General features: G+C 41.9%; 1 protein-coding gene across 2 annotated transcripts; it reads left to right on the top strand.

Annotated features, from left to right (window-relative positions):
* Positions 1-204: 204 nt before the first annotated feature.
* hira (histone cell cycle regulator a) lies at positions 205-25,461 on the top strand. 2 transcript variants are annotated; one of them, XM_088995174.1, is made up of 24 exons: positions 205-450; positions 2,468-2,530; positions 2,594-2,704; positions 6,557-6,647; positions 6,750-6,844; positions 9,347-9,442; positions 9,529-9,689; positions 10,787-10,954; positions 16,362-16,475; positions 16,568-16,638; positions 18,219-18,324; positions 18,396-18,614; positions 18,687-18,772; positions 18,851-19,201; positions 20,105-20,330; positions 20,405-20,518; positions 20,599-20,747; positions 20,821-20,982; positions 23,211-23,269; positions 23,358-23,463; positions 23,635-23,757; positions 23,829-23,992; positions 24,666-24,754; positions 24,863-25,461. In XM_088995174.1, exons 3-24 carry the CDS (start codon positions 2,614-2,616, stop codon positions 24,977-24,979), a joined length of 2,958 nt encoding a protein of 985 aa, XP_088851300.1. In that variant the 5' UTR covers positions 205-450; positions 2,468-2,530; positions 2,594-2,613; the 3' UTR covers positions 24,980-25,461. The 2 variants fall into 2 exon arrangements, with proteins under 2 accessions (XP_088851300.1, XP_088851299.1); XM_088995173.1 differs by having other exon boundaries at positions 205-385.
* Positions 25,462-26,127: the final 666 nt, after the last annotated feature.

A 26,127-nucleotide genomic window follows, 5' to 3' on the forward strand; every position in this document is an offset into this window, starting at 1 on the left:
TCATATTTATGTTCATAAATTCAGAGTTATAATATGGTTACATCAATATTGTACTTGTCTCTGTCCTACGAGGAAGCGACAACTTTATGACTAACGAGGTTTACTTCTAAATAGATTTGAAAGAGGTAGGACCCGACTTCCTGTTCGGCGACCAGACGCGACGCAGACTTCCGGTCCTGCGCGTTGTCACCCCGTCCGTCGTCCGGCTCGCTTCGGCGGGGATGCAGCAAGAAACGATGGAGTTCAAGTCCCCAAAAGACACCCGAGCGTCGGCCGGGGTTTGAGAAATTAAACACAGACGCCGAGCCGAATACGCGATAAAGATAAATTTAAAAAAATATTTCGGAGATGAAGCTGCTGAAACCGAGCTGGGTCAGCCACAACGGTAAGGAAAGCGAATCTCATGGCTCAAGTTGGTGCTTTTGTTGTCGTCGGCAGCGGCTTGGCGTGGTAGGTCACCGATGGACGTATGCACCCGGCGGCGCTTATAAGTTGAAACCTCAGCGTTTAATTTTAGCCACCAAACATTTCAGCGGTTTACCTTCGGTGTCCATTTTTTTCAGAACCTACCACGCTCGCCACATCCCTCTTCCCCGGCTAGCTTTTGGCGTTAGCCAACACTGTTAAATGCTGTCACTTGTCTCATTTAGCTATTAGCATGGCTAACTGATAACACGTTGGGTCGTTTTCAGTTTGAAAGCTTTCATCTTATCTGTCATGGACACGGATTGCGTCTGTTTATATTCCTGGCGTTTTCTAGACAAGTGAAGTACACACTATTAAGAAACTTCGATTGTATCCTCATTTTGTGTAAAGCTGTAATACTGAGCTGATCTGGCAACCCATCACGTGACTTGACAGCGATAAAACCCAGTGTATCTATGTGTTTGACTCTTCCTACGACGATGAGCGCAGCGACTACTCTCTGTCCGGTAAATAAATATCCTACTTGGAAGATCTAAACAAGAGGACCATCTCGACTCTTTATTCTCCCAAATGCATCGCGAAAGCGCTGAAGATCTCAACACACACGCACACAACCCCCAACAAAACAGAATGGATTGTATTTTCCCTGATAGAGGCAGCACTTCATGCTTGTCAAAAATCTGCGTTGGCACTTATCACGGTTCTAGCCAGATCTTGACGATGCATCCAATAACTGTCAACATACCTTTTTATTCCACACTAACAATTTTAGGGAGAAAGGCTTTTATGAACTATTTTTAGTGTTGTTTTTTTTTTTGTTAAAAAGTGTTTAAATTAAGTTTAAGTTTAACATAGATTACCCCCCCAAAAAAATCCCCCCTCTCTGGAAAAAAATAGTAATAATAATAATAATGTAGTCAACATGATTTTTCACAAATATTTTATTTTAAGAAGAAGAAAGCATTTAATAGTCCCACAATGGGGAAATAGCTATGTTAGCAGGGATAGTTTTACTGTCGCCCCCTTCTCTCTCTGCTGACTTTTGATGTTGTATCTTGACTCAGAAATGCAAATTGCTGTCTGGTAAATGATAATACAGGTAACATCCGAATTACGACCGGGTTCCGTTCCGACAAAACGGTCGTAAATCGAAATCCATTCAAAATGGCCGACGCGACATTTGGATGACAGGATAGTTAGTATACGATGTCAATCTGTTGTTTTTAAGCAACATTTTCTATTGGATACTATTATATACCAAACTGTTTACAGTTCATTTATAAATTTGAGAACTTTTAGTGTCATTTTTTTCAATTATCATATATATATATATATATATATATATATATAATATATATATATATATATATATATATATATATATATATATATATAATTTTTATCAATTTTTATTACTGTATAACTGAACCTGTAATGTATACAAAACGTTTTACTGTACGGTTATATATATATTATATATATACGGTTATATAGTATAACATTTATAAATGTTATACTTATCTTTTAGTGTCGTTTTTATCATTTTCTATTTCATATGCTCGATTTTTATTACTGTATAACTATAAATGTAATGTATACAAAACTGTTTACTGTAAAGTTCATTTATAAATGTTATACTTACCCTGCTCTCCCTGCTAACAGCCAGAATAGGTTGCCCGAGACACGCGCTCGGACTCAGGCGGACGCCGAAGGAAATAAGCAGTGTACAGGAGATGTACTACAGGAGATGTTGTTGAGACGGTATCTGCACCGTATAACTACTGTTTTGTCATCACGCAGTAGATTGCTGTGCGAGTGTGTGACATGCTGGCTGGCCAAAATTGTAATACACGCGTTGCGGTGCCAGGCGTAGAATTAAAAAAAGGCGGTCTGCCAGTCGTGGTCGTATGTCCGGGTGGTCGTAACTCGCGCTGGTCGTAACTCGGATGTTACCTGTATTCTGTGATCTTGCTTGGTCCAAATTGTTTGTTTCAATTTTCCAAAGTTAATGCGGCATTTTCTCCTTTCTTTGCTTTGACAGGCAAACCCATCTTTTCCGTTGACATTCACCCGGATGGAACCAAATTTGCAACCGGCGGGCAAGGTAACGTGGCAAAAACACGGCGACGAGGTGATTTGGTTGTCGGAACTCATTTGTGATCTCCAGGGGAGGACTCAGGGAAGGTGATGATCTGGAACATGGCGCCCGTCCTCCGTGAGGAAGATGAGAAAAATGACAACATTCCCAAAATGCTTTGCCAGATGGACAATCACCTTGGTAATATTTTATATTTTTATGAAAAGTAATTTGTCAATGTTATTTGGACTGGATTCTTCAACCCTTGGCAGGGGGGGGCGTGTTCATACCAGAAACCGCTTGTCTGGTTTGGACAGTCAAACCTGGGTTTTTGGATGTTTTGGTTCTCGACCAATTCGGTTTTCAACCAAAAATTTCGGGTTTTTTATGCTTTGGTTTGCAACCGAAAATGGGTTCTTGATCCAACTCAGCGCACCTCAATGCACCACTCAACTCCACTGCGCTTCCTATTACGTCACTTCTTGGTGTCACGTCTCATTGTGACCGGCGCATTATCCTTGTGCAGCGTTCCATTTTTAGTCGACATCTTTGTAATGTTCAATCACAATTAAATAAAAAAAGCAGACCGAACGGATTAAAAAAAATTACGTTGATTATAATGGGAAATGTTGTTTTGGTTTTCGACCAATTTGGTTTTCAAACCGGTTTCTGGAACGGCTTATGGTCGAAACCCCAGGTTTGATTGGACTCGGTTCTTGAAAGCACCTAAATGCACCACTCGACTCCCCTCCGCTTCCTTGCACGTTACTTCCTGGTGTTATTGGCAGTGGATAGGTCCTACAGACCTACACGGGTGTAAAGACGACCCCGCCATCCACGAGTCTCCGGAGCCTCTAAGGCGGTCTGGTGGCGAGATCCGCCACCTTTCCGGCAGCTCCTATGGGAGTAAACCCGAAATCAATCCGGTAATGGCGCACCTAAGGCGGTCTGGTGGCGAACTCCGCTACCTTTCCGGCAGCTTCTCCGACCATATCGACCTCAAATTGTATCAGCTCAGCTGTTCCTTTGGTCCAGTCAGCGTGATGGAGAGGGGGAGCAAGCTGCATAGGCGACAACCTGCTCTCCATAATACACCGCCCAGGCACACTATCCACCGGGACAGTCATCCATGGTCAGCCATGACCGATGGAGGCCGACGACTTCCTGGTGTCACGTCTCATTGTGACTGACGCATTATCCTTGTGCACCGTTGTTTAATCACGATAAAAAAAAGCAAACAGAATAGATGAACAATTTTTACATTTATTATAATGGGAAGTGTTGTTTTGGTTTCTGACCAAATTGGTTTTCGAACCGGTATCTGGCACGGATTATGGTCGAAAACCCAGGTTTGACTGGTTTGACTGGACTCGGTTTTTGAGCGCACTCGACTCCGCTGCGCTTCCTTTTACGTCACTTCCTGGTATCGCATCTCATTGTGACCGACGCATTATCCTTGTGCAGCGTTCCATTTTTAGTCTATGTCTTTCTATTGTTCAATCATGATAAAAAAAGCAGACAGAACAGATTAAAAAAAAATGACATTGGGAATTTTAATGGGAAATGTTGTTTTGGTTTCTGATGAGATTGGTTTTTGAACTGGTATCTGAAACAGATTATTGGATTGGATTGGATTGGATTGGATTGGATATGCCTTTATTAGTCTCACAGTGGAGAAATTTACATTTCACAGCAGCAAAGTGATGAAAGGAATGAAAGTAGAAAAACGAAATACATGAGCTGCGAAAACCCAGGTTTGACTGGACTTGGTTTTTAAGTGCACCTGAATGCACCACTCAACTCTCCTCCGCTTCCTTATACGTCACTTCCTGGTGTGGCATCTCATTGTGACTGACGCCTTATCCTTGTGCAGCGTTCCATTTTTAGTCGACGTCTTTGTATTCTATCACGATAAAAAAAAACCACGACAGAACGGATTAACAATTTTTACATTGATTGTAAGGGAAAATTTTGTTTTGGTTTTCGAACGAACCGGTTTCTGGAACGGATTTTGGTCAAAAACCCAGATTTGACAGGACTTTTTGAACGCACCACTCCCCCCTCCGCTTCCTTATACGTACGTCACTTCTTGGTGTCGCGTCTCATTGTGACCGACGCTCTATCCTCGTGTAGCCTTCCATTGTGAGTAGGCGTGTTTGTATTGTTCAATCGCGATGAAAAAAAGCAGACATTGATTACATTGATTAGAATGGGAAATATTTCGTTTTTTGCCCGAATTGGTTTTTGAACAGGTTTCTGAAACAGGTTGTGGTTGAAAACCCACATTTGACTGTATTTTATTGCAAGTCAGCTATTTTCTGTCCGCGCAATGACGCGTGTGACCACCGATGTGGATTGAAGTTGTCTTGTTTTTTTAATTTATTTTTTAACTCATTCAGTGCCAGACAATGTGCAAAAAATGTGTCCACTCCAGTGCCAGGGTTTTTGTCATTGTGACTCTAATTCCTGGACCCACCGAATATGAAGTTTTAGGACGACATAAACATTCAATGCACCGTTAGAAACCATAGACTCTATTCTTCAGAAAATAATTTTGTATTGTAATTAAAGAAATAAACTGTACTGTAAAATAAAGTTGTTTTATTTACTAGTTCGTATGCCAAGATTATATTCTCGCGAATTTAATGTTCGTAAGGCGAAAAGTTCGTAAACCGAGATATCACTGTACAAGTGAGACTTGGCTTACGAGCTTAATTGGTTCTCAGACAGTGTGTAAGGCGAAAAATGTGTATCCCCAAAAAAAAAATACTATAGGAAACCATTAAAATGAGAATAATCCGTTCCCAGGTTTCCATAATATATAGTTTTCAACTAAGTAACTATTGTATTGTAATGAAATAAACTGCACTGTATAATAAAGTCACTTTATTTACATTTGTGATGGTCATTGATGGCTTGATGGAATTGTGTTGGAGGTCGGAGATCAGAGAGAATTGCTGTTTGGAAAAAGAGGCACATTAAATGAGGACTGTAATTAAAGAAATAAACTGTACTGTAAATAAAGTTTTATTTACCTTTTTGATGGTCGTTGATGGCTTATGGAAGGAGAGTCACCTTCCATAAGGACTGTTGGTAACTCAACCTTTGGTGTGGCTTCTCTTTGCTTCGTTGGAGACTCCTCATTATTTTTGCTGATTAAAAACCTCTTAATTGACACCTGTTGCTTTCTGACTTGTAAGGTCTTACGAAACTGAGGCATCACATTATCATTCATCATGTTAATGACTCATAGCCACAGTCCGGATAGCTGCATTTTGTTAATCCAAATTAACAGAAGTTTTTCAACTTCTTCGATTGCCCGAGACTTGCTTTGACAGCACGGAAACACCTTTTGCAACAGACGTACCTTTGCTGGCTTCTGTGTTGCGAAGAATGGAAGCAATGATTGACTTAGTATTAGCCGTACTGGGCCACTAAATCACACAAACGCACACCTCGTTCGTGTTTTTCAATTACCTCCTTCTTCTCCTCGACGGTGATTTTGTTTTGTGTCTTCTTCAGCTGAACACAAGCCTGTGGTGCGGTCTTTTTCGGTCCCATAGGTGCAAAATTATCTGCAAATACCTCCTCGGAGGCGATCGACGTGTGAATTCAGAGAGAAGGGGTGTGGAAAGGTGCGCCGTCTGGAGCACTGTTCGGTCGTGTGCTATCGCCGAAGATCACTCCGCCAGCCGTGGTGGGTGTGTATCACGAAAAATAGTGCATATTCCAAGGTTTAATTTTCATAAATTTGACGTTCATAAACCGAAAAGTTCGTAAGGCAAGGTGTTCGTAAGCCGAGGTCTCACTTTACAATGCAATACATCTATTGGTTTATATAACGCTTTAAAGACAGCTGAAGCTGGAACAAAGCGCTAACATGGACAAAAGGCAAATGCCCCCCCCCCCCCCCATGGAAGCGAAAAAACATTACCAGAGGTCTGGCCAGCGCTTTATCGGCACCCAGACAAGAACAAACAAAACCTGAACAAATTCGGGAATGGCAGTGAATGAGTTAATTGTAATAAGAGTGGCAATGCTATTTGTGTGCAGCATGCGTGAACTGCGTACGCTGGTCCAACAACGGGCTGTACCTGGCATCCGGAGGGGATGACAAATTGGTGATGGTGTGGAAACGAGCGGCGTACGTACACGCAGAAAAATTCATGGACACCTGCCGCTAGCAGGTCTTTAATTTTTTTTAATGAAGGAAATGCCCTCGCGTTGATACCGATGTGATGTTTAGGTTCATCGGTCCCAGCACCGTCTTTGGCTCCAGCAGCAAACTGGCTAACGTGGAACAATGGAGATGCGTCACCATTTTGAGGAATCATACTGGAGGTGTGTTTGCCGTTATTATCATGACATTTTGTGTTTACAAACATTTAAAAAAATGGCGATTTTCTCCATTTAAAAAAAATCTAAGAAACGAAAACCATGGCAATATTGATGACTAAAATTCTAAAATGGCGATTTTCTACAGTTTGTAAAAATTCTAAAATGGTGATTTTGTACATTTTTACAAACATTTTAAAAAAATGACGATTTTCTACATTAATAAAATCTAAAATGGCGATTTTCTACATTTTTGCAAAAAAAATCTAAAATGGCGAGTTTAGAATTTTTGAACAATTTATAAAATGGTGATTTTCTACATCTTTACAAACATTTAAAAAATGCCGATTTTCTACATTAAAAAACCTAACATGGTGATTTTGTACATTTTTGCAAAAAAAATTCTAAAATAGCGATTTTTTTTTTAATATTTACAAACATTTTAAAAATTGCGATTTTCTACATTAAAAAATCTAGAATGACAATTTTCTACATTTTAGATTTCAAAAATCTATTTTAGAATTTTTGAACAATTTATAAAATGGTGATTTTCTACATTAAAAAATCTAAAATAGCAATTGTATACATTTTTACAAAAAATCTAAAATGGCGATTTTCTACATCTTTACAAAACTATGCTAATACGCATGACATACAGCACAGATGAAATTACTGTCCTCTCGGACCCAGCATGCAAGGCACTTATGACATTAACAAACATAATAAACATGAACATGCCAATTTGCCGGGAAAGGGGAGCTGCTGTGTTTTCACGCGCCGCCATCTTGGGAAAAACAAAAATAACAAATAATATGACAACACGAAGACACAGAATCATTCATTCTTCAGGACTTGCTGTGCCCTCTTTGTGATGACATGAGGCAGTTCTAGATGAAAGAAGACAGGATCAAAGCATCGTTTTCAGGAGTGGATCAGGGACGTCATGGTGGAATTTGCACGTCTACTGTTTGCTTTCAACATTTAGCTTGTAGTAGACGTGCACGAAGCTGTAGAATCCATTGACAAAAAGACATTGTCTCACATCTCCTGTCCCACATAAATCCGCTTCAATTCCAAGCCGCGACAGTTCCACATACGCATCGGCGCTCTGCGCTAACGCTCCTTCTTATCGCCATGCATCCATCCAACTGCAGACTGTGCAACAGCACCGACCTTTCCGCTGAACATAGCGGGGCTGTGAAGATGCTGCCCATTACAGGCGCAAAAAAGCACAATGGCCCCAGAGCTGTCCAGCGATGACAGTCAAATGAATCCGACATTCCTCCCATTCAAAAACAGTACTGGCATTTTCATGCTGCCGAAAGGCGCAACCGCTCAGCACAGTCTCCTCCTTGATGATTGTCGTGGCCAAAAATGCTGAAAAACAATCTGTATTCGTTCCACGTGACGCACAACAACATAAAGTGACAAAAGAAAACACAATAACAAGACAAAAACAACAAAAAAAGCAAGGCTCATGAGAGCACTTGCTGATGGCTGCCGACTCAGGCGCCATCTTGGAAATAGAGATTTTCTACATCTTTACAATCATTTAAAAAATAGTGATTTTTCTACATTAAAAAAAATCTAAAATAGTAATTTCATACATTTTCATAAAAAACATCTAAAATTGTGATTTTATACATTTTTACAAACATTTAAAGGACAACCGACGTCTCCGGACAAGTTGTGTCCATAATTTGTAAAATGGCTTCAAATGACTTCTACTGAGCGTATTTTAATAAGATGCCACCGCATATAGCTATATTTTACGTTTTAAGACTCGCGCTGAATATTCAGGAAATCTTGTTTTTGAGTTGGTGACGAGTACGTACGTGACGTCACTAAAGGAACGCCCCTGACCGAAAGAAAGACACATTGTAGCAGTCCTTCCATCATGTCAATGTATTTTGCTGTACTTGTTTGGTCTGAAAACCTCATGTTGCACCCAAAAGCCGCCAGAAGAGGGGGTCCAAGCTCCATATAAGGAATTTATCAGCCTATGGAAACGGAGGTGGCCACAGGAGGTGGCCATTTTGTGCCTCTTTTTGGGTGAGACAATGTTGCCTCAAAATGGCACGGAATAAATTCTTTAATCGATGTCAAACATGTATGCTTTCCTCTTCAGAACTATTTGAATCATATTCGCAATTGGATGTGTAACAAGAAAGCATATTCTCCGAATCTGAAGGCATTGCTTTGATTCTCGAGCAATGCAAGACGTCTTGGCGTGACGTCATGAACTGTTGGCGGGACTTTCTGAAAATGCCCAATTCGCAGCTCAATTTTTTTCAGATTTTGGACACTTTAAGTCATTTTGATTTGTGTTTTGCATTTGAATAAAAATATCACACTGCGTGTTTTGGGTATTTTAGATGCTATAAAACGTTTTTCTGATGTCAGTTAAGAAACAAAAAAGTGACGTCGGTTGTCCTTTAAAAAAAATGGCGATTTTCCACATTAAAAAAAATGTAAAATGGCGATTTTCTACATTTTTTGTGTGCGTAGATGTAATGGATGTCGCTTGGTCCCCCCACGACGTGTGGCTGGCGTCATGCAGCGTGGACAACACCATCGTCATCTGGAATGCGCGCAAATTCCCCGGTGAGAAAAGAAAAATGCCGCCGTTTGCCGCGAAAAACCACATAGTCGGAAAGGAACCTTAAACGTTGTCCGCTGTGCCATTTCAGAGATGGTGACGTGCCTGCGAGGCCACACTGGCCTGGTCAAGGGCCTAACGTGGGACCCGGTGGGCAAGTACATCGCCTCGCAGGCCGACGACCACAGCCTCAAAGTATGGCGGACCATCGACTGGCAGATGGAGGCCAACATCACCAAGCCTTTCAGCGAGGTCGGCATCGCCAAAACCATAACAATGATGATGATGGTTGGGAGGTTTTCAGGCTTTAAAAAAACTCCAAAATGGTGATTATCTACATTTAAAAAAATCTCAAATGGTGATTTTCTATATATAAAAATCTAAAATAGGGATTTTTGTACATTCAAAAATTGGAAAACGACTATTGTCTACTTTTAAAGAGCATTTCTAAAATGGTGATTTTCTACTTGTTTTCAAATTTCGCAAATGGCGATTATGTACCTTTTTAAAAAAATCTAAAATGGTGGTTTTCCACATTTTTTTAAATTCTAAAATGGTGATTTTCTACATTTTTACAAAAATTTCTGAAATGGTGATTTAAAAAAAATTTGTTCTAAAATGGTGATTTTCTATATTTTTACAAAAAAATCTAAAACCGTGATTTTCTAAATAAAAAACAAAATGGTGATTTTCTTTATATTTTGAAATTTTGAAATGATGATTTTCTACATTTTTACAAAAATTTCTAAAATGTTGATTTTCTACAATTTTACAAAAAAAAAAATGGTGATATTAGAATTTTAAAATAGTTTATAAAATTCCAATTATGTACATTAAAAAAATCTAAAATGGTGATTTTCTACATTTAAAAATATATAAAAGGGCGATTTTCTACATTTTAACTAAACTTCTAAAATTATGATTAACTACATTTTTAACTAAATTTCTAAAATGGCGATTTTCTACATTTTTACAAAAAAATCTAAAATGACAATTTTTTACATTTTTACAAACATTTCAAAAATGCAATTTTCGCCATTTTTACAAAAATCTAAAATGCTGATTTTAGAATTTTAAAACTATTTATAAATTGCAGAATTTTTACATAAAAAAAACCCAAAATTTGTAATTTTCTACATGTTTTAAAATTTCAAAAATGGTGATTTTCCTACATTAAAAAAATTCTAAAATGCCGACAATCCACAAGAAAGAGAACAAAAACCAGAATGCCCTCCATTCAAAGTGGTCCATATTCAGCATGATCGTGAGGGTCTGACGACCCCACCGATTAAAAGCAACACCCGTACGCACGCGCTTTGCATTTATTTGATGGCTGGATTCTCTTCCAGTGCGGTGGCACCACCCACGTCCTCCGCCTGTCGTGGTCCCCCGACGGCCAGTACCTGGTGTCGGCACACGCCATGAACAACTCGGGCCCCACGGCGCAGATCGTGGAGCGGGACGGCTGGAAGACCAACATGGACTTTGTGGGCCACCGGAAAGCCGTCACCGTGGTGGTGAGTCTCGCCACCGGCACGCCATTGCTTTTCTAGTGGTGTCCAACTTGAGGCTCGAGGGTCAAATCTGACCGGCCACATCATTTTATTCGGCCCGCAACCGTTGACATACTTGACTAAAATACGTGAATTGCATTTTGTTTATTTTCAAAAATGTTGAACGGTTGCAAGCATTTTTGGTCACCATATGAAATACATTTTTTACACAACACAACTTGACACAACCATTTGTTGCGTTTGCTGCCATCCCGGAATTAATTCGAGAATCGGAAAGCGTGACATATAGCACCATTCCAGAATTTGAATCAGCTCTCCTTTAAAACTAGACACAACATACCTTATTCTATGTATAATAAATGTGCTATTGTATTGTAATGAAAGAAATACACTGTATAATAAAGTCACTTTATTTACATGTGTGATGGTCGTTGATGGCTCTTAATTGACACCTGTTGCTTTCTGACTTGTAAGGTCTTACGAAACTGAGGCATCACATTATCATCATCATCATGTTGATGATTCTCATAGCCACAGTCTTTTCTGGATAGAACTGTTCAATAACTCTCACTTGATGCTGCAGCCATCTCCTCCTCCTCCTCCTCGCCCTCAGATGACAACTCCTGAATGGCTTGCTTCTGCTTGTCCTCTTAAAGGCAAATTAAATCCTCTGTGTTGAGGACCTCATTATGGTCAGCAACAAGCTCCTCGATGTCATCTGCATCCACTTAAAGTCCCATGTTCTGTCCAACGGAAACAATGTCGTCCAAAACAACAGTCATGAGAATCAAATCCTTCAAAGTCCCTCTTAACCCTTTACTGCCTGAATTATTTTTTACTTAGAAAAAAAAATTCTTTTCAGTTTTTATGGTCACTGATGGATATACAGTAAAGTCTCGTTATATCGATATCGGATATATCGATAGTCCCGGTTATATCGATACTATTTCTATGCACGCACGGAGAAAATTACATGCAAACAGGGTCGGATATATCGATAGTCCCGGTTATATCGATATTTTTTCGGACTCCCTTGAATATCGATATAACGAGACTTTACTGTAATAACATACTAGTAGCTTCCTTTTTTATTATTTTTCAATAATATAGAAAATTTGATAATGTGCCTAATTTGGCACAATCGTCATGAAAGACCTATATTGAGTGGGTGCCTTTTTTGGAACATATGTCAAGTGCAACTTCAAAGACTAGACTTTTACCCATATGACAGCTTTTTATTAAAATAATAAAATACATAAAATATTTCCATAAAATACATACATAATTATATATAAAATATTTACATAAAATACATAGTTCCTTTACAGATAAAGAAAACTAGCTAACAACCATGGAATAATGCAAAGCAGTTCTTGTGATGATTCAAACAAAGATTTACATTGCATTTTTTTGCAGTAAATATTAGTTTTCACAGAGCATGTGCCATGCTTGCACCTGTTGCGGTTCTTTGGAACATATGGAACATGAGCTATGTTGTCAAACCGAATACTGTATCATCGGCGGGAAGAACTCAATGTCGTTTAGCTGCGGTTCAGCTGAACAATCGATTGAGCCTCACTGTGACACAACACCAGATTTTTCTTGTTGCCAAATGTTGGAGATAGATATAAACCAATTATCGAAATACAATCGATGATTGGATTGGATATGCCTTTATTAGTCTCACAGTGGAGAAATTTACATTTCACAGCAGCAAAGTGATTTGAGGTCACTTTCAGATCGGGAACCTTGGAGTCAGGCGGCCCGGTAGTCGAGTGGTTAGCACACCGGCTTCACAGTGCAGAATCAGAATCAGAATCAGAATACCTTTATTCGTCCCGCAATGGGGAAATTTGCAGTCCACAGCAGCAATTGAAGAGGGATGGGGTTGGGGTGGGAGTGAAAGGATAGAAAACAAGATATTGTAAGCATAACAAAATAAAAATGTCAACTGTATACTGTGCAAATGTAGATGTGCAAAAACCGTTCTATAAACAAGACTGTACATAGTGCAGAATCAAGAGATGCATTTTGATATATTGCAACAACCCATATTTACAAGTGTCCAGTTTTTTTTTTTTTGTTTGTTTTTTTTTTTCACATGTGATCATTGGGAATTGTGAAGCCTGACAGCAGTCGGTAGGAAGGTGCAGAGGTTGCCGGTTCGCGTCCTGGTCCGGCCTCCCTGTGTGGAGTTTGCATGTTCTCCCCGGACCTGCGTGGGTTTTCTCCGGGTCCTCCGGTTTCCTCCCACACTCCAAAAACATGCATGGCAGGCAGATTGACCACTCCAAATTGTCCCTAGGTGTGAGTGTGAGAGTGACTGTTGTATGTCTTTGTGTGCCCTGCGATTGGCTGGCAACCAATTCAGGGTGTCCCCCGCCTCGTGCCAGAAGACAGCTGAGATAGGCTCCAGCAACCCCCGCGACCCTAATGAGGAATAAGCGGTACGGAAAATGAGATGAGATGAGATGAGATGAGAACCTTGGAGTCACTGACTGGATCTATCGTTCCTGTATATGGAATGCATACATGTAGCCATCATAACCTGCCAGCACAAACAACTTGAACGCCCAGTTCATTGGTTTATTTGTTAGACACTGCTTGAGTGTAAATCTACCTTCATAGAGTACAATTTGTTCATCAATTGACAAACGCTGTGATTTGGGTAATTCTTGAAACTTTTATCATTGGCCTTACTTTGTGCAAGGGATAATTTGGGCTTCCCCGAGTTCCTTGTTTTGTGTTGTTTTGTGTTGTCTCCTATATGCAAGTTCATTTTTATAATTTCGAAGCGATCCCTTGACATACAGTACATTCTGCAGCATAATCAGTTAGTGATGATAGCTTTCAAGCCCAATGCATCCGAGTGTTTGGTCATTTTGAGATTGAGAAACAATATATCAATCCCAGCCACTCCTCGAGCTCTTCTTTGGCGAGACACAGGGGCTTATTGATGTCATTTTGCATTGCATAGAATTTCGACTGTTCAACAATAATACCCATCATTTTTTCATCGAAAATCCTTTGAAAATATTTGAATAGTGATAGAAGTTCATCAATGCAACATTCACGACTGTGTCCGACGCCAAAATGTCTTCATCAACATGGTCATCTATTTCATTCTCTTCAGGATCTGGAAAGATATACAGTACATGGGTAATTTAGAAAAAAACATATGGGCACAGCAACATTCAAAAAAGCAAAAACTATACCGACCATTATATGTCAATGCTCTGATCTTACCGTGAAATGGCATCTCCTTACATTACATCACAAACAGAACTTCAGTCCTTTCAGATGCTTTATATTCTAGTCATAGTACTGTATTTGAGAATGTGAAATGCACATACGGTAGTGGGGACTATTTTGTCCACTATGTGGCAACAAAACCTTACATAACAAGTGGAAATGCAACCTATTACATTCTTCAAAACAATCATTTCTACATTTTCTGATTACAAATTCTTTCTCTCAGATGATTTTAGTTGACATGCCAATCTAATGTCCTCAAGGCCTTCAGAAGTAATTCTGCTGTATTTGATTTGCCCCAAATAAAATATAGACTTTTAGCTTTTCCTGTCATTTTTTTCACAGAAACTTGTTGTGTTGTACCTCCTCCTACCATGTTTCACGGTCTTTTGGAAATAGGAAGTGTTAAATTTGTACCAGACATTATGATGAAAGTGCTTAAGTTTTCTAATTTCTGTTTAGGAGATACAAAAAAAAAAACATATGGACCTCTGTTTCAATAATTATATTGAGAATGCAAAGCTATGAGGTACAGCTATTAGTGTAAAACGCACCATTCACTTACAATTATTCGCATTGTGTACCAAGTCAGGATCAACAATATCATCATGAAAATAGCGTTAGCATGCGGAATGTTCCAAATTCGGGACACTACTTATTTTTAATATTTCTTGGTAAATAAACAAGTTAGCGTTAGTTTATGCATTTCAGCATTAAGGTAAACCTCTTCTGAATAGCTCATAAAATCGTCACACAACATATACTTACGTGATATTTAATCCATGACGAAAAATAGGAGCTTTGAAGATCGAGGAGCGCACGTCGTGTTGCGCAAGGAGATGATGTCACTGACACTCTTAAAGGCAAAGCTGCACATAACCTGTTTTAAAGGGACATGTAACTTGTGCTGCATCAGTTCCAATCAGCACTTGAACTGCTACCTTTCATTTTTTCGATCTGTAAGCACTTATCATTAGTGTACCGAATTTGACCCAATCGTCCGTAATGGGTTAAGGATGCATGCCACAAATTCTTCCGTGCTGCTTTCAAGGATCGAAGGGTGACATCATGCCAAGCCTTTAGTCACGTCAAAACATTGAGTAAATAAAGCCTTTGTGTAAAGCTTTTAGGCGAAGGATGGTAGCAATGGTGGACTTAACATATCCGCTAAGCCGCTAATCAGACAAACGCACACCTTGTTCGTGTTTCTCAATATTCTCTTTCTTCTCCTCCACTGTAATTTTGTTTTGTGTCTTCTTCGGCTGAACACGAGCCTGTGGTGGAGTCTTTTTCGGTCCCACAACAGCAAAAGAATCTGTAAAAAAACTCCTTGGAGGCGATCGACGTCTCTCTCTCTCTCTCTCTCTCTCTCTCTCTCTCTCTCTCTCTCTCTCTCTCTCTCTCTCTCTCTCTCTCTCTCTCTCTCTCTCTCTCTCTCTCGAGGCCCCACTGTATCAATTTTTATTACTGTATAACTGTACCTGTAATGTTTACAAAATTGTTTACTGTACAGTTCATTTATGAATGTTATACTTGCCTTTTAGTGTCGTTTTTATCATTTTGTATTTAATATTATCAATTTTTATTACTGTATAACTGTACCTGTCATGTATACAAAACTGTTTACCGTACAGTTCATTTATAAATGTCATACTTTCCCTGCAAACGACCAGAAGAGGTCGCCCGACACACACGCTCAGACCCAGCAGGACGCCGAAGGAAAGAAGCAGGGTACAGTACTACAGGAGATGTTGCCAAGACGGTATCTGCACTGTATAACTACTGTATTGTGTGTAGTCACGCAGTAGATTTCTGTGCGAGTGTGTGACATGGTGGCTGGCCAAAATTGTAGTATGCGTTGCCGGCGGCTTCCGCGTTGCTGTGCCAGGCGTAGGATTAAAAACTAAATAAAAAGGGGTCTGGCGGTCGTGGTCGTAAGGGTGGTCGTGACTTGCGCTGGTTGTAACTCGAATGTTACCTGTAATTTAGGAATTAACTTCTACAGTTTCTACAGATTCTACAGTTTACAAAAAAGAGCAGACCTTGATTACATTGATTATAATGGGAAATGTTTCGGTTTTCGAACAGGTTTCTGGAACGGATTATGGTCGATAACCCCAGTTTGGACTGACTTGATTCATTTTGTGTGTACGTGTAGAAATTCAACCCAAAGATCTTCAAGAAGAAGCAGAAGAATGGCAGCTCTTCCAAGCCCAGTTGTCCGTACTGCTGCTGCGCCGTGGGCAGCAAAGACCGCTCGCTCTCCGTCTGGGTCGGTCAAACTTTGATTTCATTGATCGGACGCGATATCGACTGCGCTCGGATTGGTCAAGTTCATTGCTTAGGGCTCTTTGTTTTTCCTAGCTGACCTCCCTCAAGCGGCCCCTGGTCGTTATCCACGATCTGTTTGACAAATCCATCATGGACATCTCCTGGTGAGTTTCCAAAACGTTTTTACAATAGAATAGAATCAAAATTTTAGAATTTAAAAACATTTAGAAAGTCACCATTTTAGAATGTTTTTTGAATGTAGAGAATTGGCATTTTATAAATTAAGAATTCTAAAATCAACATTTTAGATTTTTTTTTAAATGTAGAAAATTGCAGGTCCAGGTTTTTTTCAATGTAGAAAATCGCTTTTTTCGATTTTTTTTTTTTTTTTTTTTTTTTTTTTTTTTTAAGTCGAAAATCATCATTTCAGAATGTTTTTTGAATGTAGAAAATTGGCATTTTATAAATTATTTAAAAATTCTAAAATCACCCTTTCAGATTTTTTTTTTGTAAAAATGTAGAAAATTGCCGTTATAGATATTTTTTAATGTAGAAAATTACTATTTTAAATTTTTATAAAATGCAGAAAATCACAATTTTAGAATGTTTTTTGAATGTGGACAATTTATAAATTATTTAAATATTTTAAAATCACCATTGTAGATTTTTTTTGTTTTAATGTAGAAAATCTGCATTTTATAAATGTTTGTAAAGATGTAGACAATCGCGATTTTAGAAATTATTTAAAAATTCTAAAATCGCCATTTCAGAAATGTTTGTAAGAATGTAGAAAATTGCCCCTTATAAAATAAAAAAAGTAGAAAATTGCCATTTTAGATATGTTTTAAACGTGCATAATCGCCATTTTTAGAATACATAGAACCGCAAGTTAGATTTTAATGTAGTAAATTTTTTAAACATTCAAAAATCACCATTTTAGATGTTTTGGTAAAAATGTAGAAAATCGCAATTTTTGTTTTTTTTTAATGTAGAAAATCTGAATTTTATAATTATTTACACATTCTAAAATGGCAATTTTAGATTTTTTTCGTAAAAAATGTAGACATCGCCATTTTTGTTGAAAATGTAGAAAATGGCCATTTTTGAAATTTTTGTAAAAATGTAGAAAATCAGCATTTTAGACAATTTTAAAAAAATTAGAAAATCGCCATTTTAGATTTTTTTTAATGTAGAAAATCAGAATTTTGTAATTACTTGCATATTCTAAAATGGCAATTTTAGATTTTTTGGTAAAAAATGTAGGAAATCGCCATTTCTGAATTTTTGTATAAATGTAGAAAATCAGAATTTTAGACACTTTTTAAAAATGTAAAAAATCACCATTTTTTTAAATGTAGAAAATCGATATTTTAGAATTTTAAAGAAATGTAGGAAATCACCATTTCAGATTTTTTTAACATAGAAAATTGCCATTTTAGAATTATTTTTTTATGTAGAAAATCAGAATTTTGTAATTATTTACAAATTCTAAAATTGCCATTTTAGATTTATTTGTAAAAAATGTTGACAATCGCCTTTTTGAAATGTTTGGTAAAAATGTAGAAAATCACAATGTTTTTATATTTTTGGTAAAAATGTCGAAAATCGCCTTTTTTGAAATTTTTGGTAAAAAAATTAGAAAATCAGTATTTTAGACAATTTAAAAAAATGTAGAAAATCGCCATTTTAGAATCAAAAAGAAAGTTCCAAATGCCACACAAGTTCTTTGTTTTTGGTTCTCAAGGACTCTGACGGGCTTGGGCATGCTGGTGTGTTCTATGGACGGCACAGTGGCCTACTTGGACTTTTCCCTGGATGAACTGGGAGACCCTCTGAGCGAGGACGAGAAGGTTCCGATCACCCGGGCGCTCGACCCGATCGGTCCCGTCGAGTCCTAACGCGGCTTTCTTGTTTGTCCCAGAACACCATCCACCAGAATATTTACGGCAAGAGCCTGGCCATCACCAGCACGCAAGAGCCCCAGCTGGCCACCACCATCATCGAGAACCCGGAGATGCTCAAGTACCAGCAGGAGCGGCAGAACTTGGCCCAGAGCAACCTGGTGGCGGACGGCGCAGATTCCGCGGCGCCCAAGCTAAACAGCGTGATGAACGGAGAGTCTCTGGAAGACATCAGGAAGGCGAGCTGCCCAGCGGTTCTTCATCTGGTTCTCGGTTTTTCGATCGGTCTTGACTGGCCGGTGTTCTTGCAGAACCTGCTGAAGAAGCAGGTGGAGACCCGAACCCCCGACGGGAGACGACGGATTACGCCTCTGTGTATCGCTCAGCTGGATACGGGGTATGTAGTTTTTTTTTTTTGGACCCCGCCCCCCACCTGACCTCAAACCGCGAATGACATGGTCCTTGTCTGGGCTAGGGACTTCTCGCCGGCGCTCTTCAACAGCGTTCCCATCCTGCCATCCTCCTTGTCCAACCAAATGCCCCCTCAGCTCAACGCCGACCCCCCCTCGGGACAGTCGGGGCTGCGGCCCAACCTGGACTCGGCGCTTGCCCCGCCGCCGCCCCCCGCCAATGCCGCCCCCAGATCCTCGGAGGACTCCAAGGACCTGGTCCTTCCGTCCGGCGTCAAGACCGGACTGCTGCTGCCATGTGCTTCCAAGTTGGAGCCCATGAAGGCTTTGGACTCCAGGTTCACAGAAAGATCCAAGACCACGCCGGGGGTGCCCGCCGTCATCTCCTCCACCGTCGGCCTGCCGCTGCTCGACAGGTGATGACGCTCAACTTTAACGCTTCCTGGAAAGTGGAGTCCTCCAGAGCTCAATTTCGAGCCCGGTTAACTTTCAAACGATATTGGATTTTGAAGCCAATCGTTTTAAATATGTTCTGTTGCTAAATTCATAATTACGTCTCTTCAAAAAAAATTGCCGTCCCGGTGTCTCACTCAAATGCGGCCGTGGGATTGATGGGCTTAAAATGAACCAAAGAGGATATAACTATGCTATAAAAATGCTATCTAGCTAGCTACATAGCTGGCTATCTACTTTCTATCCATTTGCTATCTATTTGCTATCTAGTTAGCTACTTAGCTGACTATCTATTTGCTATCCATTTTCTATCTATTTGCTATCGATTTGTTATCTACTTGCTATCTAGCTAACTACCTAGCTAGCTATCTATTTTCTATCCATTTGCCATCTATTAGCTAGCTACCTAGCTGGCTATCAATTTGCTATCCATTTGTAATCTATTTACTATCTATTAGCTAGCTACCTCGCTGGCTATCTATTTTCTATCCATTTGCTGTCTATTTTCTAGCTAGCTAGCTACCTAGCTAGCTATCTATTTGCTGTCTATTGGCTAGCTACCTAGCTGGCTATTTGCTATCAATTTTCTATCTATTTGCTATCTATTAGGTATCTGTCTGCCTAGCTAGCTAGCTATGTATCTGGCTATCTATTAGCTCTATGGCTATCTAGCTACTTAACTAACTGTCTAGCTGGCTATCTATTAGCTATCTGTTAGCCAGCTTTCTATCTATTTGAGTTACTTCCGGGTTGAGTAAATGACCTTGAGAGTTTTGAAAGGCGCTTATAAATGAAATTGATTCTTTTGATTATTATTATTATTATTATTATTATGATTATGATTATGATTATTATTTATTATCAAGGCCCAAAGACGCTTCGGCGTCCCTCCTGAAGGACGCCAAGGCCAAAGACGACACCAGCAGCGACAGCGAGGACAAGATGGCCGCCATCAACAAGAACCTGACCTTGTGCAAGCGCAAACCTGAGCCGCTTCCGTCGGATGCCGCCGAGGTGGTGGAGAAGCGCAAGAAGGGCCGTCCTCGCAAGGATAAAATGGCCCCCGCCGTCATCAACCAGTCCTTCACGCAGGTCAAAACACGTCCATCAAAATATTGATCGCGCCACGTGGCTCTTTAGCTCATTTATTGATTTGTCTGTTTCAGATCCTTTCCCCTCCCGAGCGGGAGCCGGCGAGGGCGGCAGCGCCCGCCGCCCCCGCACCGACGCTCCCCCCCAGGTTGCCGACGCCCAGTTTCCAGAAGTCCTTCAACATACAGGTGACCAAACGAGGCCTTGTTCGGGTCTGCGCGTAACTTCGAAGTGTATGTGAGACCCCCGTCCTCCCTCACGGATGCAGGTGAGCACGGAACCGGCGGTCTTCCTGGAGGTGGAGAACGAGGTGACATCGGCGGCCGGGTCCAGACTGAGTCAGCTCCGGTGCTGCCGAGACGGCCGCGAGTGGAACGCACTGCTGCCCGGCGCCGTGGTGGTGGCGGCGGGGAGCGGGTAAGCCTTCGCCGCCTTCGCCGGCTGGTTATCAGGATGTCCCGGGTAACCCCAACACCTTCCTTCCCCTCAGCGAGGTTTTGGCCGTGGCGTGCCGGGACAGGATGCTGTCGGTGTTCTCGTCCTGCGGCCGCCGCCTGTTGCCGTCCATCCAGCTGCCGTCGGCCGTCTCCGCCCTCAACTGCTCGGCCCACTTTGTCATGGTGCTGACGGCCGCCGCCGCCGTTTCCGTCTGGTTAGTTCACTGTCCGGTTTTTGACCACATCCACGAACTTTTGGCCTCACGAACATTAAATTCGCAAGCATATAGTCATGGCTGGCTGACTAGTTTTCGGCAAACGGACCAAACCACACAGAGCGCCACGGTGGCTGGTGGACTAGTTTTCCACAGCCCCGCTGAGTGCAGATGTGGTTTGTTATCGAGTTGAGTACTTTTGCTATTATGGGACCGAAAAAGACCCCACCACAGGCTAGCGGTAAGCCGAAGAGGACACAAAAGAAAATTACGGTCAAGCAGAAGGAGATCGTCGAAAAACACCAACGAGGTGTGTGTATGTGTGACTGAGCGTCCCAGTACCAGTACGCCAAGTCGACCATTGCTACGTGTGGCTAAGGGTGTTTCTGTGTTGTCTAAGCAACGGTCTCAGGCAATAGAAGAGGTTGAAAAACGTTTGTTTATTTGGATTAAGGAAAAGCAGCTCGCAGGGGACAGTGTGAGTGAGGGTATTATCGCCGAGAAAGCACGGAAACTTCCAGCCATCAACAACCATCACAAATGTAAATATTAGTAGAACATTGTTTTCTGGGGACCTGGGAATGGATTATTCTCATTTTAATAGTTTCTTATGGGAAATAAATGTTCGTCTTCAGCTATTAATGGTGGCTAAGGGTGTTTCTGTGTTGTCTAAGCCAGGGGTTCCCAACCCCCGGGCCGCGGACCGGTACCGGTCCATGGGTCATTCGGTACCGGGCCACGAAGAAAGAATAAATAATTTACATAATTTCCATTTTATTTATTATCTGAGTCCGAACCATGTTTTATTTTGAAAAATGAAAAGTCACCGCTTGCAGCGCATTTCCGTGACGAGGAATGGCTTGCAAAGCTCGCTAACTTGTGCGAATATTCAACCTGCTCAATGAGCTCAATCTTCACTTCATAAAAGAATTCGAGCGCTACTTCCCAGCCACAAAAGACCCACGAAATGACAAGGAATGGATCCACAACGCATTTGCCAACAAACCAGGTGAATCTAGCATGCCTGTGAAAGAGGAAGAACAACTGCTGGAGTTCGCAAATGATGGCGGATTTAAAAGTATGTTTGAGACAACAACTCTGCCGATGTTCTGGATTAAAGTGATGGCAGAATACCCCGAGATCGCCACAACGGCACCGAAAACCCTGTTGCACTTTCTGACATCTTATTTGTGTGAAGCGGGGTTTTCTGCAGTGACAGCAACCAAAACAAAACTACGGAGTAGACTGGACATAAGCAAGACACTTCGGGTGTCATTGTCTCCCATTATCCCTAGATGGGACCGTCTCGTTGCAGAGAAACAAGCTCAGGGGTCCCACTGATTCAGTTGTAGTTATTTTTTTTTTCATGCGCTTTGCACTTGTTTTTGTAGTGTATCTTATTTTGAAGGCACGTCTAAACATTACCACGGTGACCATTGAGCGTTAAGAGGCAGAGACGATGTTACCTATGTTGTTGGCGCGATGTTACCAGGACTCTGCTCATAAAGTTGGATAAAAATACACAATGGATTCACGTTTATTATTATATTTAAAAGAAAGAAAAAACTGTTTCCATGCTGTTTCCAGCCGGTCCATGAAAATATTGTCTGACATTAAACCGGTCCGTGGCGAAAAAAGGTTGGGGACCCCTGGTCTAAGCAATGCTCTCAGGCAATAGAAGAGGCTGAAAACTTCTGTTGATTTGGATTAACTCAAAGGAGCTAGCAGGGGACTGTTTGAGTGAGGGTATTATCCCCGAGAAAGCACGGCAACCTCACTCTGATATAATCAAGAGCCAACTACATCAACGACCATCACAAAAGTAAATAAAATGACTTTATTATACTGTACAGTTTATTTCTTTCATTACAATACAATAGCACATTTATTATACATGAAATAAGGTATATTTTTGTGTAGTTTTAAGGCTTATTTAGAAGAAAATTATGGTTTACGGGGATCTGGGAACGGATTATTCTCATTTTATTGGTTTCTTATGGGAAATAAATGTTCGGAAGACAAACTTTTCGCCTTACACACACTTTCTGGGAATCAATTATGTTCATGAGCCGAGTTATCACTGTAATAGCATTATTTTTCAAGTGTGGTTTTATTTTTGATGGGGGGGGGGGTTGTTTGGACATTTTTTGTGTGTGAATGTGCTGTTTGCGTGTTATTTGATGATGTTCCTGTTTCTCACACACCCCCCCCCCCCCCCCCCAATTCAGGGACGTCCATAGGCAGAAAGCTCTGGTCAAAAACGAGTCGCTGGCCGCTATCTTGTCTGGTGAGAGCGCTCGCTTCTCGTTTGTAGTGCCCGACCCCCCTTCAAACCCCCCCTCCTAGTTTTGTTGACATGTGCGACTGTGTTTTAGGTTCCGAGGTGACCGTATCACAGTCCCTGCTGACTCAGCAGGGGGTCCCGGTCATCGGGCTGTCCAACGGCAAGTCCTTCTGCTTCAGTTCATCCCTGGAGACGTGGTGAGCCGCAAACACCCCCCCTATTTTTTTTTTTGCCCGTTTAGCCCCCCCCCCTGTCGTTGTTATCAATCGCAAAGTCCTCCTTTCGTATTGGGGGTGCTTGAGGTATGTGCGTGTTTGTGGAAAAATGGCATCCGCACGCCCCCCCAACCCATCATCCGTCACACTCAGGACGCTGATCGCCGATCGAGGGGATTGTCTGGTCCAGTGCGCAGACTTCCGCAGTTGCCTCCCCCCCCAGGATGCGTCTGGCTCCTCGGGACCTCTGGCCACCATGCAAGGACGCAATCTCAAGTAAGGAGGGGGGTGTTAGGGGGCAATAGAAAAGCCCAAAGTCAGACTACTTGTTCCCTGTCTCTTGGCAGCGCCGGCCGCTTGGCGTCCCGCCTGTCGGCCGCCCCCCACCATCTTCAGCAGAGCATGACCTTGGCCTTCCTGGAGAACCAGCTGGCGGCGGCCCTCACGCTGCAGTCGGCGCCCGAGTATCGCTACTGGCTGCTCATCTACGCGCGCTTCCTCGTCAATGAAGGTCGGGAATGTTTTCACTTTGGGGTTTTCCAGCTTGTCATGGCCGCCCCCATGTTTTATGGCAGGTGCCATTTTGGCTCCTGGCGGCCATTTTGGCTCTGAGTGGCCATTTTGGGTAAATTTGAATGACATGCCGTAAATCATTTTACGGCAAGTCATTCAAAGAGATCACAAGTGTGCCATTTTTGGCTCCTGGTGGCCATTTTGGCTCAGAGTGGCCATTTTGGGCAAAGTTGAATGACTTGCCGTAAAATACTTTATGGCAAACAAGTGTGCCATTTTGGCTCGTGGTGACCATTTTGGCTGTGGTCTACCATTTTTGGCAAAGTTGAATGACTTGCCGCAAAACATTTTATGGCAAATCATTCAAAGACACAAGACTGTCATTTCGGCTCTTGGTGGCCATTTTGGCAAAGTTTAACAACTTGCCATAAAACATGTGGGGGGGGGGGCAATCCACAAGATGTTTTTGACATGACAATGCGCATGCTTGAGTGTCTCAAGTCCCCGTACCCAAAAAGCCGCATGAAGTCTTCGTTTTGGCCTCTGAGCGGCCATTTTGGGCGGATGTTGACCCATTTCCTTGTTCGTGGCCGCTCACAGCTCGACACGAAATCCTCATCGGGTTAAAAGCGAGATTTGAAAGCATCCTCTCATCGGTTCTCCTTTTTTAGGCTCCGAGTTTCGGCTGCGAGAACTTTGTAAGGAGCTCCTGGGTCCTGTTCACAAGTCGCCCACGACAGCCTGGGAGGCCACCACGCTGGTAGGGCCCTTGTTGCGTTCTCGCTTTTTAGTCCAAAGTCCGAACGGATTGCGATTTGGCGTCGACGCCCATGTTCATCGTGGCTCCGCCCCTCATCTTGCCTTCAAGGGTTTGCACAAGCGGGAATTGCTGCAGGAAGTCCTGCCCGTCATCGGAGAGAACCTGCGATTCCAAAGACTGTTCACAGAGTATCAGGACCAACTGGAGCAGTTGCGCAACAAATAACCTTTTAACCTTTTGGCTCCTTTCCCGGACTCGGACTCGCCCGCACGGCCATCGGCGCCGCACCAACAGGTTTCCTGGTACTCGTCTATGCACCCATCATGAACCCAAACGCGATGTGCCGTAACCCAAAGCGACCGCAGAACTCTCCCAAATTCTTTGGCGCTCGCCGTCCGTCATCGGCGGCCATCAGCGGCGCCATTTCGTCCGTACCCGCCACGACTCATTTTGTAGCGCCCGTTGCGTAGCGTCTTTGATGCTAATGATTTCAGCCTTGATGCTAACAAGCGAACGGCAATTGTCACCAGGAGCGATAAATTGCTCTTGGGTCAAGATTTCTTTTCTTAAACTGGACAATGGTATCCAACCCCCCACCCCACCAATTGGTGAAAAGGGCATTTCTTACCCGGTTGACACATTCAGTTGCCATTTCTGCCTTTTTTGGAGCTGTCAATCCTTCGGGGGGGGGGGGGGGGGGGGGGGGGGGGCATGTCCTCAACATTCCTCCGATAAAAGCCGAAGCAACGGTTGAAAATGTCAGCCATGTTTATGTTTTTTAAGGCCCCCCCCCCAATTCAACGACACAAGTCTGCTGTTTTGGCTCCAGTCTGGCATTTTTGGCGAAGTTGAATGACTTGCCCCAAAACATTATACAGCAAGTCATGAAACAAGTGTACCATTTTGACTCCTGGTGGCCATTTTGGATCTAAGCAGCCATTTTGGGCAAAGTTTAACGACTTGCCAAAAAAGGACAATTCTCTGTTCGAGACCCGTTTCAAGCAGACAATATGCGCTTTGTATTTGTGACCATGTGTGACTTTGTCCAGAATGTCGGGGGGGGGGGGGCAGGTGACGTCCACCGGAAGCCATTTTTTAAGACAAACGTCCAGTGTCTGTGTTTGTAATAATCAAGTTGGAGATTACGGTATCACCCCCCCCCCCAACCCCCGCCCTCCACCAATGAAAAACAGGCATCCTGAAAAGTGGACAAAAACGATGGGATGGATGATGGGCTCCTGTTTTAGAGGAGCTGAGTCATTCCCTCCCCCTTGTCTTTTTTTTTGTGGCAACCATGACAATTGACTTGTTTTGGTGGGTCAGTTCAATCGTGACTAGCAATGACCCCCCCCCCCCCCATTGTGTAAATAACA

This window comes from Hippocampus bargibanti, linkage group LG04 (assembly GCF_051943395.1).
Source record: "Hippocampus bargibanti isolate YZ-2025 linkage group LG04, ASM5194339v1, whole genome shotgun sequence".
NCBI lineage: Eukaryota > Metazoa > Chordata > Actinopteri > Syngnathiformes > Syngnathidae > Hippocampus > Hippocampus bargibanti.